The sequence below is a fragment of the Hipposideros armiger genome, unplaced genomic scaffold, assembly GCF_001890085.2.
Source record: "Hipposideros armiger isolate ML-2016 unplaced genomic scaffold, ASM189008v1 scaffold_953, whole genome shotgun sequence".
In the NCBI taxonomy this organism is placed as follows: Eukaryota; Metazoa; Chordata; class Mammalia; order Chiroptera; family Hipposideridae; genus Hipposideros; species Hipposideros armiger.
In genome coordinates, this window is record NW_017732303.1 from 260,212 (window position 1) to 273,379 (window position 13,168).

The following is a 13,168-nucleotide window of genomic DNA, read 5'->3' on the forward strand; positions in this document are numbered from 1 at the left end:
CTCCAGGTTGAGCTGTTGTTCAGCATCTTAGCTGTGGAGGGCAGTGTCACTGGCCCTCATATGTGGGATCCGAACCTGGGCCCTCTGGCATCCCAAGCCAGTTCTTAACCATCGTGCCACTTGGCCGGCCCTGTTTCTTTCAGTTTTATATCCCACATATCAGTGAAATCATATGGCTCTCGACTTTTTCTGTCTGACTTACTTTGTTTAGCATAATAATCTCAAGATCCATCCATGTTGTCACAAATGGCACTATTTCATCTTTTCTTATGGCAGAATAGTATTCCATTGTGTATAGATATCACATTTTTATCCAAACATCTATTGAAGAACACTTTGGTTGTTTCCATGTCTTGGCCACCATAAATAATTTTTTTAAACAAATTGAAGAAGACACAAATAAATGAAAAGACATTCCATGGTCATGGATTGGATGGCACAACACAATTAAAAGGGCCATATTACCCAAAGCAGTCTACAGGTTTAATGCAATGCCCATCAAAATCCCAATGGCATTTTTTAAAGAAATAGAACAAAAAATCATCAGATTTGCATGGAACCACAAAAGACCTTGAATAGCCAAAGAAATCCTAAGAAGAAAGAACAATACTGTAGGTATCACACTCCCTGACATGAGCTTGTACTACACAGCAACAATAATCAAAACAGTAGGGTGCTGGCAGAGAAACAGACACACAACCAATGGAATAGAACTGAAAACCCAGAAATAATCCCACATAAATATGGACAGACAATTTTCGACAAAGGGGCCAAAAACATACAATGGAGAAAAGAGAGCCTCTTCAATAAATGGTTCTGGGAGAATTGAAAGCCACATGCAAAAGAATGAAACTATACTGTTATCTGTCACCATGTACCAAAATTAACTCAAAATGGACCAAGATCTAAACATAAGACCTGAAACAATAAGCTGCATAGAAGAAAACATAGGTACTGAATTTATGGGCCTTGGGTTCAAAGAGAATTTTATGAATTTGGCCTGAAAGGCAAGGGAAGTAAAAGCTAAAATAAATAAATGGGACTATATCAAACTAAAAGGCTTCTGTACAGCCAAAGAAACCATCAACAAAATAAAGATGCAACCAACCAAATGGAAGAAGATTTTTGCAAACAATGCCTCTGATAAGAGGCTAATATCCATAATATATAAGGAACTCATACAAAACAACAACAACAAAACAAACAATCCAATTAAAAATGGGGAGAGAATAATTTCTCCAAAGAGGACATACAGATGGCCAATAGACATATAAAAAGATGCTCAACATCACTAATCATCAGAGTAATGCAGATAAAATCCACAATGAGTTATCACCTCACACCAATTAGAATGGCTATCATCAACAAAACAGATAATAACAAGTGTTGGAGAGGCTGCGGAGAAAAAGAAACCCTCATACACTTTTGGGGAAAATGCAGGTTGGTGCAGCCACTGTGAAAGGCCATGTGGAGGTTCCTCAAAAAACTAAGAATAGAGTTACCATATGATCCAGCTATCTCTCTCTTGGGTATATATTCCAAAAATCTGAAATCATTTATCTGTAAAAATATATGTGGTCTGATGTTTATTGGGATTGTTTTCTTAATTTCTCCTTCTGGTAGTTTGTTATTGGTGTATACGAGGTCTGACAATTAAATTCATCAACTCATCCTAGAAAAAGTGCTACATACCTCATTGTTGAATATCACTATAGTCACCTTTGAAGTACTACCCTTGGGAAGCTATGCACTGATGCCAGCACCGAGTCCACCCTTCAAAGCACTTTTGGAACTCTTTCTAAAATTGCCATAAGAGCTGTCATCGTATTACCATTCACGTCCTGAATGTCATCAAAATGTTTCATATCAATATTTCCTTTACCTTTGGGTAAAGAAAGAAGTCATTGGGGGCCAGATCAGGTGAGTAGGGAGGGTGTTTTAATACAGTAATTTGTTTACTTGCTAAAATCTCCTCACAGGCAGTGTCCTGTGAGCTGGTGCATTGTTGTGATACAAGAGCCATAAATTGTGGGCGAAAATTTCAGGTCGTCAAACTCTTTCATGTTGCCTTTTCAGCACTACCAAATGGTACACTTGGTTAACTGTTTGTCCAGTTTGTACTTATTCATAATAAATAATTCCTCTGATATTAAAAAGAAAAGGTTAGCAACATTGTTGCAACGAGTTCACAAAATTGTCAGAACAAATGCAACTGACTTCTGAATATTAACTTTGTATCCTGCTACTCTACTAAATTCATTTATCAGTTCTAAGAGTTGTTTGGTGGAGTCTTGGGATTCTCTCTCTACAATATCATGTCATCTACTTATAATGACAATTTTACTTTCTCCTTTCCAATTTGGATGCCTTTTATTTATTTTTCTTGTCTGACTGATGTGGCTAGAACTTCCACAACAATGTTAAATAAAAGTGGTGAATGTGGGAACCTTGTCTTGTTCCTGATCTTAAGGAAAATGGTTCTAGCTTTTCCCCATTGATTATGATGTTAGCTGTGGGTTTATCATATATGGCCTTTAGGATGTTGAGATATGTTCCCTCTATCCCCACTTTCCTGTGAGTTTTTATCATAAGTAAATGCTAGATTCTGTCAAATGCTCTTTCTGCATCTATTTCTATGACCATATGATTTTTATTTTTCATTTTATTTATGTGGTGTATCATGTTAATTGATTTGTGGATACAGATCCATTCTTGCATACTAGGAATGAATCCCACTTGGTCATGGTGTGTGATCTTTTTAATGTATTGCTGACTTCGGTTTGCTAATATTTTGTTGAGGATTTTTGTGTTTATGTTCATGAGGATTATTGGCCTACAGTTTTATTTTTTTGTAATGTGTTTGTCTGGTTTTGGGATCAGGGTAATGGTTGCCTCGTAACTTAGCTTGAGAGCCTTCCCTCGTGATTTTTTTGGAATATTTTGAGCAGAACAGGTGATAGTTCTTTTCTGAATGTTTGGTAAAACCAAAATGACCAGTTTGGTAAAACCAGATGACCTGTGAAGTCACCTGGTCTTGGACTTTTGTTAATTGAGAGCTTGTTGATTACTGATTCAATTTCATTGGTAGTAGTCGGTCTGTTCAGATTTTCTGTTTCTTCTCGATTCAGTCTTGGAAAATTGTATGCTTTCAGAAGTTTATCCATTTCTTCCAAATTGTCTAATTTGTTGGTGTATAATTGCTCATAGTATTTTATTAAACTTTTTTTGTATTTCTGTGTCTGTTCTCACTTCTCTTTCATTTCTGATTTTATTAATTTGGGCCCTCTATGTCTTTTTCTTAATGAATCTGGCTAAAGTTTTGTCAACTTTGTTTATCTTTTCAATGAACCAGCTCTTGGGCTCATTGATCTTTAGTATTGCTTTTTTGGTCTGTATTTCACTTATTTGCACTCTGATTATTATTATTTCCTTCCTTGTACTCCCTTTGGGTTTATTTTGCCGTTCTTTTTCCTGTTCCCTTAGGTGTAAAGATAGCCTGTTGAATGAGATCTTTCTTGTTGCTTTAGAGATGCCTGCATTGCTATGAATTTCCCTCTTAGGACTGCCTTTGCTACATCCCATAGATTTAAGTTCAGTGTGTTTTCCTTTTTGTTTGTCTCAAGGTATCTTTTGATTTATTCCTTGATTTCACTGTTGATTAATTTATCATTTAGTAACATGTTATTCAGCCTCCATGTGTTTTCTGGTTTTCTTCTTGTAATTGATTTCTAGTTTCATAGCAATGTGATTAGAGAAGATGCTTGTTATGATTTTAATCTTCTTAAATTTATTGAAGCTTGTGTTGTGGCCTAACATGTGGTCTATCTTGGAAAATGTTCCATGTGCACTTCAGAAAAATGTATAGTCTACTGCTCTGGGATGAAATGCCCTAAAAATATCGATTAAATCCAACTGGTCTAATGTGTCATTTAAGCCCACTGTTTCCATATTGATTATGTCTGGAGGATCTGCCCATTGGTGTCAGTGGGGTGGTAAAGTCCCCTGCTACGATAGTGTTACTGTTGATCTCTGTCTTTATGTCAGTCAATATCTGTTTTATATATTTAGGTGCTCCTATGTTGGGTACATAGATGTTTACTAGGATTATGTTCTTGTTGGATCGATCCTTCTATTATTATATAGTGCCCTTCTTTGTCTTTTATTATAGTCTTCATTTTAAAGTCTATTTTGTCCAACATAAGTATTGCTACTCCAGATTTTTTTCTAGTTTCTATTTGCATAAAATAGCTTATTCCATCCCTTTACTTTCAGTCTGTATGTGTCTTTCAATCTGAGGTGAGTCTCTTGTAAACAGCATATGCATGGGTCCTGTTTTCTTATCGATCCAGCTACCTATGTCTTTTGATTAGAACATTTAATCCATTTACATTTAAAATGGTTACTGATAGGTACACAGTTATTGCCATTTTATTATTTGTATTTCTGGTCTTCATTAGGTAGATTGTTTTTCTCTTTCTTCTGCTTAAAGAAGCCCTTTTAATATTCCTGCAATACTGGCTTGGTGGTAATTAATTTCTTTAGTTTATTCTTTTCTGGGAAGCTTTTTATCTCTCCTTCAATTTTGAATGATAGCCTTTCTGGGTAGAGCAATCTTGGTTGTAGGCCTTTGTTTTGCATCACTTTGAATATGTCCTGCCACTCCCTTCTGGCCTGCAAACTTTCTGTAGAAAAGTCAGCTGATAGTCTTATGGGAGCTCCCTTATAAGTAACTTGTTGTCTATGTCTTGCTGCTTTTAGGATTGTCTGTCTTTAACCTTGCCATTTTAACTATGATGCAAGCCTGTTTGGGTTCATCTTTTTTTGGAACTCTCTGTGCTTTCTTGACTTGTATGTGATTTTCCTTCACCAGGTTAGGAAAGTTTTCCGTCATTATTTTTTCAAATACGTTCTTGATTCCTTGCTCCTTGTCTTCTCCTTCTGGTATTCCTATGATACGAATGTTGTTGCACTTGATGTTGTCCCAGAGGTCTCTTAAACTATTTTCATTGTTTTTTCTTTCTGTTTTTCCGATTGGGTGAATTCTACTACTTTGTCTTCTAAATCGCTGATTCAATCCTCTGCTTCATCTAATCTGCTGGTGATTCCTTCTGGTGTATTCTTCACTTCAATTATTGTATGCTTTATTTCTGATGGGTTATTTTTCATGGTTTCTATATCCTTCTTTATGTTTGCTATCTCTTCGTTGAAATTCTCACTAAATTCCTTCATCATTCTTATCAGTGTTTTAAACTGTTTCTGGTAGGTTGACTGCCTCCATTTCATTTAGTTCCACTTCTGGAGGTTTCTTCTATTCTTTTATTTTGGACATGTTTCTTTGTTTCCTCATTCTGACTGTTGTTCTGTGTTTGCTTTTACGTATTAGGTAGATCATCTATGTCTCAGTGTATTTCGGTGACCTTATGTTCTATGTGTCATTTGTAGTCAAATTGTGAGGTCTGCCTAATCTCCTGTGGGTATGTTCCAAAGATCCTGGGTGAGCACTCACCACCAAACATTTTCCAGGCTGCTGGAGTCTGTCCACTACTTCAAGAAGGCTTTGCAACTTGTGAGGCGGGGCCAGCAGCCCAGTAGTCAAGAATGTCCTGGGCAATGTAGCACCAGCTATGCAGGGAGGTGGGAACCCAGGGTGTCACCAAGGTGGTGCACACACGTGGATTCCACCAGACCACTGCAGTCCCAGACTTGGCCCTTTGGGGAGGAATCAACACAGAAAAGATGGTTCCCTCCCGTATTACTTGTGTCTCAGACTCCACACAGTAACAATAATGGCTGCTATCCCTCCAGCCCTTGCTCCAAGCCACACAACTCAAATCTTTCCTCAAGTTGCACCCCTCCACCAGACCAGGTGAGTGTTTGCAAGCAAGTGAGTCTGTGTGCAGGCTCTATAAGATGCCATATGGGTTTCGAGCTGCCTTCTGTCTTACCAGGATGTACAGAGTCCTCACTGATTTTCACTGCCAGATGCCATGAGAACTCCTCTTCCCGGCACAGGACCCTTACGCTGGGGACCCCTCCCTCTTCAGGAGGGATCTCAGCCACCAAGGGTTCCCTCCCAGTGTTCGACCAGTATCTGGGGTTTGTGGTCAGCCCCTTTTGCATCTCTCTCCCTCCTACCCATCTCAAGATGGCCTCTTCTTTATACCCTTAGTTACAGGGTTTCTTTTCAGCTAGTCTTCAAATGAATTTTGAGGTTGATTTTACTGTAATTTATTTGTAAATTTGGTGTCATCCTGGGATGCAGTAGGCATAGTGTTTACCTAATCTGCCATCTTGGACCTGATTCAGATTTATATTATTTTATGCTTTGTCTTTCATTGTATACCAGAATTAAAATTAATGCACCAGCAAAATACTATAGGATTCTATATTTGTCTTTACATTTATCTTTACCAGAGTTAAAAAAAAATTTGTATGCTTTCATGTTACTGTCTAGTATCCTTTTGTTTCTATTTGAAGAACTCCTTTCAGCAATTCTTGTAGGGTAGGTCTAGTGGTGATTAACTCCCTCAGTTTTTGTTTGTCTGGGTAAGTCTTAGTTTTGCCTTCATTTCTGAAGGACAATTTTGATCAATATAGTATTCTTGATTGGCAGAGTTGTTTTCTTTCAACACTCTGAATGCATCTTCCCACTCCCCTCTGACATGCAAGGTTTTTGCTGAGAATTCTGCTGATAATCTTAAAAGAGTTCCCTTGTACATGAGTCACTTTGCTCATGCTTTTTTCAAGAGTCTGCCTTTATCTGCAACTTCTGACAGTGTGATTATAATGTGTCATGATGTGGGTCTTGAGATTTATACTAGTTGGAATTCATTAAGTGTCTGGAATTTGTATGCCATTTCCTTCCTCAAATTTGGGGAGTCTTCAGCCATTATTTCTTTAGATAAGCCCTCTGCCCCTCTCTCTCTCCTCCTTTTGAATTGTAAAATGCATATATTGCTCTGCTTGATGATATCACATAAGTCCCATAAGCTTTCTTCGTTTTCATTCTTTTTTTGTTGTTTCTCCATTGACTCAAATTTCATATGACTTATCTTCAAGTTTGCTAATTCTTTCTTCTGCTTGATCAACATTGTTATTGAACACTTCTTGTTTACTTTTCAATTCCGTTATTTTATTCTTCAGCTCCAGAAATTCTGTTTGGTTCTTTTTTATAGTTTACCTCTCTTTGTTGATATATTTGCATTTTGCTCATTTGGTTTTCCTGATTTTGTTTACTTGTCTGTGTTCTCTTTTAGCTGACTGACCATCTTTTAGAAAGTTATTTTGAATTCTTTGTCAGGTACTTCCTAGATCTACATTTCTTTAGAGTCAGTCTTTGTTGTTGTTGTTGTTGTTCCTTTGAATGGGCTGTTTCCCTGTTTCTTTGTATTCCTTGTGATCATTTGTTGAGATTTGAATAGTGGAAAAAATAGCCACCTCTCCCAGTCTTTACAGAATAGCTTTGTAAAGGAGAAGGCCTTCACCACTCAGCCAGGCAAAAAATTCTGGGGGCCTATCAAACCTTTTCTGGGGATGTGCTCTCTCTGGGTTGATGTATATACTTTCCAAGTTAAATATGTTTGCTCCAGCTCTGAAAAGCCTATAATCCCTTGCTCCTCCTGGTGTCTGCCTGCAGTATTGTGTCTTTCACCTTGCTCTCAGCAGCCCCAACATGGCATCTAAAGTATACTACCATTTCCTTCACCACTCCAAGTCAGGAGAAACAAAAACCAATCTCTCAAGTAGCCTCCTAAAAACCCAGAACATTACATACATGTTCTGCTCTCCTCTTCCCCATTCCCTCTGAGGAAGACGTGAAGAATTAGGAGTTTTCTTCTGATCACACCATACAATGGAAAGGGCTATGACAAGCAAATGCAATGAACTTTCTTATCCACTTCAATGCAGCTCTCCTTGGCTTTCTGCTTGCCTGGGGTACTACAACCACTTATCTGATTTCTGGAGTTCTCAGTAAGACATTTTGGTCTATATATTGTTACGTCAATGCTTCCATGGGCAAATGAGGTCTCCGGGCTTCTTATTCCACCACATCACTGATAAAATTCCCAAATTACCTATAACTTTTGTCATCCAACATGATATAACATTTAGGTATGCACCACTGAATGAGATTATTAGTTCCTAGGCTACAATGTAAATGCCATAGTTACCTTTATAATTTACTTTCAAGTAAGTTTGCTTTCAGCAAGTAAGTTAATACTGCTATTTGGCAATGTGGGCTCCTCAAGGATAAGGGTTATCTTTTTGTTATCCCTGTTATCACACACACAATAGCTCATACATAAAGTTAACTATCAAATAAAACCTGCTTAATGAATGTTCTAGTAGGACTTTTGAATACTTGCCTTGAGAATAAAGGTCACTTTCGTTTTGAAGGACTTTTTGTTTCTTTTTTTAAAGCTAGTCATGATCTGTATATATGCATCCAGATTCTTTTAAGGAGCTAATACCAATGCTCCAATGTAACACCAATCCTTAATATTGTTTCTTTTTTTTCTCACTGAAAAAAAAATTATCTAAAGTCTTTATTCAAATTTCCTTAGTTTTTACCTAATGTGCTTTTTCAGTTTCAGGATACTACATTACATTTAGGCATCATGTCTCCTTACTTAGTCTCCTCTCAAATTGGAAAGTTTCTCAAACTTTCTGTTTTTTAATGACCTTGGAAATTCTGAAGAGTACTGGTGAGGTATCTTGTAGAATGACAATCAACCAGAATTTTTCTGATGTTTTTCTCAGATTGTGGTTATATGTTTTAGAAAGGAAACTGAGAAGTAATAGGCCATTCTAATTACATTATATCAAGGGTACATGCTATTAATATAACTTATCACAGTTGATATTGACCTTGATCACCTGGCTTAGGTAGTGTCTGTCTGGTTTCTCCAGTGTAAAGTTACTCTTTTTTCCCTCCTTTCCATATTATACTTTTTGGAAGGAAGTTACTATATGCAGGACATTGTATTTCTGAAGAAACTTAGCCTGTTATCTTGTAGAGTATTCCATATTCTAGTTTGCTTGATTTTTTTTACTGGTGTCATTTGTTACTTCACTCTATATTTCCTGTGAAGTGAAAGTGTGGTTTAAATCTCAGTTGTACATCATGCTAGATAGCTTGTAATGTCATAATGATCCATATTAGCAATCATTTGGTTAAGATGGAAACAGTAGAGGTCTTCATTGTAAAGGGACTTTTTTTTTCTTTGCAATTAGCAAGAAATCTGTGGGACATACTTTGGAATCTTAGACTTCATCCATGGACATCTGTGCTACAAAAAATACCACACAGGACCCCATGACCCCAAAGCTCCCCAATCCTCTCACTCACTTCAATAGTTATTCATTCATTCATTCATTCATTCATTCATTCATTCATTCATTCACCTGTTAGTGTGACACACATCTATTGAATACCTAGTAAGTTCTAGGCCATCTTTAGGTTTACCTGCTGGGGCTGCAAAAGGGTAAATATAGACTTTTTCCTACAGGAGCACAGTCCAGTGCTAGGGAAAGGCAATCAAGAGTTTCAATAAAGTGTGATCAGTCTACACTGGTGATAACCACAAGGTGCTTTCTTTGATAATTTTCATTATAATTGTTCATGATATTTTGTTCATATATCAGTTTCAATAGCAAATGTTGGGGGGTGGGAAGTCTGTAATTTAAACTTTCTGTAACTAGCTCTTTTAACCCCTAAACATTCTAATTAATTTTAGTTGCCTCCATAGAGGGACTTATATAGTTACTCTAAAAATCTCTGGAGGACAAGATAATTCAGAGGAACAAATGTGGACTTCAGAGCCCATAAGGATTGAATCCAAATCTCTATCTCCCATTCAGGAGTCATGTTACTAGTTTTGTGACCTGGCACAAATTATTTATCTCCTCTTAGCACTAATTTAGCAAGAAATCTGTGAGATATATATAAGCTAGAGAAAATACCTATCTCTAAGGATTTCTTGGAGGATTAAGCAAAATAACATATGAAGTGCTTACCAAAATTCCCAAGTTCCTGGCATATAATAAATATTTAATAAATGGTGTTCTGCTTAAAACACAACAAAAACTACAAAGTATGCATATAAAACAATTAATTGCTCTGATCTGGGCACTTTTCCATTAGTAATATAAATATCACATAAATAAATAATATCATGATACTAATATGGGTGGAAACTAATTCATATTTTAATTAGAGTAAAAGAAGCTGCCAAGTCTCAAACTAAAGTTTGAAAATTACCACCCATCCCTCTGCCCTGTTGGCCCTCCACCCAGCCCTTATATGTGCCTGCAGTACTGAGGGAGGAAGGGGTTGGGAGCCCTTTGGACCAGTAATATATCTGATATGGGGTTAAACTTTAAAGGCATAAAGATGGCACCATAGAAATCTTAGAAGCAGCAAGTAAGAGAGTCTATGCCCTAGACAGACAGAACATACATCACCTTTCTGCTCAGCCAGCTCCCACAGGTCCTGAGCTGCTGCCCGAGACAGTGTCATAGGATATTCAACAAGGATGTGCTTGCCCGCATTAAGGAACTGCCTTTGAGAACAAGAGATAGAGAAAATACACTTCAAACAAACTTCACTAAAATGCCCCACAGGAGAGTACAGAATGTTATAAATGCACAAAAGTCTGTGTGTGTAAATCTGTCATGCAGGTAAGAGTCAAGGCCACAGGATAAGGAGAATCAATTGTACCTCACATTATTTTTTACTATACAGTAGAGAATGACTTTATAGTTATGTGTTAATTTGAACATTCAGTTATTTATCCACTCACATACTCAACTAGGTACTATTTACCAGTTACTCTGGAGGAGAAATAAAGACACCTTAACAGGTAAATTGCTTGTTACTACATGAATTCAAATAAAGACTACAAAACCCATGGCAGCTAGCTCTGCCTGAGGCAGTCTGGAAAGATTTCACTAATGACAATTGAACTGACTCTTTAGTATAAGAAGGCATTTTCCAGGTACAACTGAATGATGGAATTTCACTTAGAGCAGCACATGTAGGGCATTTTTTGGCTTTTTCATTTGGACAATGGTGCGAATTTCAGCATGGCAGGGGAGTAGGCTACAGGGAGTAAAGGAAAATGAGGTCATAAAAGTAGCTGGGAGCCTGAATGTTGAAGGACTTAGAATGCTGTGCTCAGAAGTTTGGATTTTATTCTCTAGGTATTCTAGAGTATAAATATTTACAGTTGACTCAAACAATGCGGGGTTTAGAGGCAACCTCCCACAGAGTCTAAAATCCACATATAACTTTTGACTTCCCAAAATCTTAACTATTAATAGCCTACTGTTGACTGGAAGACTTATCAATAACATAAACAGTTGATTAACACATATTTTGTATGTGCATTATATACCATATTTTTACAATAAAGCTAGAGAAAATGTTACTAAGAAAGTTATAAGGAAGAGAAAATACCTTATAGTATTGTACTGTATCAATACTATAAGTTTATGTCACCTGTATACAAGATGAATCATCTATCAGTACCTACACCAATATTGTCTTATATGATACAAAATACTGTAGATGTTATATGTATTACTAACACTAGACATCAAAAATGAAAATATGTGAAAAGTAAATTCATATTTATTTACAGCTATAACAATTCATGCATTGATAACAAAGAAGCAACAATATGATTGGTTTATGGTAGGCCAGTGTAATGAATATAATTGCTTCATGGTAGCCTAGACTATACACCAATGAATGAGTCATAAAATTTTTATGGCATACAGTATTACAGTCATATTCATAATACAGTATTGAAAACACTGTTACACTTTTTAAAAAGACAATTACCTATGATGATAGGCTGATAGGCAGTTTCTCCAATTATGAGAGGTATACTATACAATAATGTAATTCTTTGAAAGCAGTTATAAACCAGTAAGAACACTAACATTATTAATTCAATATTACCACTGACCTTATGCTTATGTAAAGATAGGCTATCCACTTCCATACAAGTCCCGCAAAGCATGTTCTACATGATGAATACTCAGGGGATGATGATGATGATGATGATGATGATGACAAAAAAGACTCATGGAGTTCATGCCATACAATCATTAGATTTTCACATGAAAATGCTCACACACATACACAACAGATAAGTTTATTAACTGTACAGCATGATGATTATTTACTATTCATTAAGTGGGAGTGTATCATCATAAGGGTCTTCATCCTCATTGACTTCACATTGAGTAGGAAGAGAAAGAAGAAGAGAAGGGGTTGGTTTTGCTGTCTCAGGTGGCAGAGGTGAAAGAAGTGGAGGAGGTGGAAGGAGAGGCAGTTACTCAGTGCAGCTTTCTGGAAATACAAAGAAATTTGTCTGATGTTTTTGCTTTTTCATTTCTCTAATGTTTCTATATGGTACCAATGTTCATTCACAGTTTGCTTTAGTTTCATTGTTCATGTCATAGAAGGGTCCATGTCATAAAAGAAGTCAAAAGCAGTCTTGAATAAGGAACCCTTCTGCCAGACTGTCTAATGTCAATGTGTTTTCTGACACGCTTCTTCCATGTCTTCTTCCTCATCATTTGGCACTGGTTTGGAAGCACTCTTCTCACATCAAGGAGTCTTTTGTTAATTCCTCTGGTGTGGTGTCTATTAGGTCTTGAATTTCTCCAAGATCCATATCTTCAAACCCTTCAACACCCCCCACACCATTTTATGCCATATCCAAAATCTCTTTCATAATTTTCTTGATTGGCTCTGTTGTAAATCCTGTGAAGTCATACATAACATCTGGACACAGTTTTCTTCAGCAAGAATTGATTATGCGGGCTTGACGGCTTTCACAGCTTTTTCTATACCAATGATGGCATCTTCAATGGTATAATCATTCAATACTTTCATGATGTCTTCTCAATTGGGGTTCTCTTCATAAGTGCTGACAATCCTTTCCATACAGTACCAGTAATGATCCTTAAAGTTCCTTATGACCACCTGATCTAGAGGCTGAAGTAGAGACATTTTTTTTTATTGGGGAATTGGGGGAAGGGGAACAGACAAGTTGCTGTCGTTTTGTTCTTCAATCTGGTTGTGGAGGATGTTGCTTCACTGGCCCAAGTTGGCACCATCATTGCGCTCTTCTCTGGCGAGGCAGATCAGTCGCCG

The 13,168-nt window shown here is 37.0% G+C and overlaps 1 protein-coding gene across 5 annotated transcripts in view; it reads right to left on the reverse strand.

Moving 5' to 3' along the window:
* The window catches only part of BLVRA (biliverdin reductase A), a 92,278-nt gene that overhangs the window by 34,908 nt on the left and 44,202 nt on the right, over positions 1 to 13,168 (reverse strand). For all 5 annotated transcript variants that reach the window (XM_019630840.1, XM_019630837.1, XM_019630836.1 and 2 more), the window contains one exon: positions 10,465 to 10,562. In XM_019630840.1, the coding sequence (XP_019486385.1) occupies positions 10,465 to 10,562 (98 nt within the window). The remainder of the gene's footprint in view (positions 1 to 10,464; positions 10,563 to 13,168) is intronic.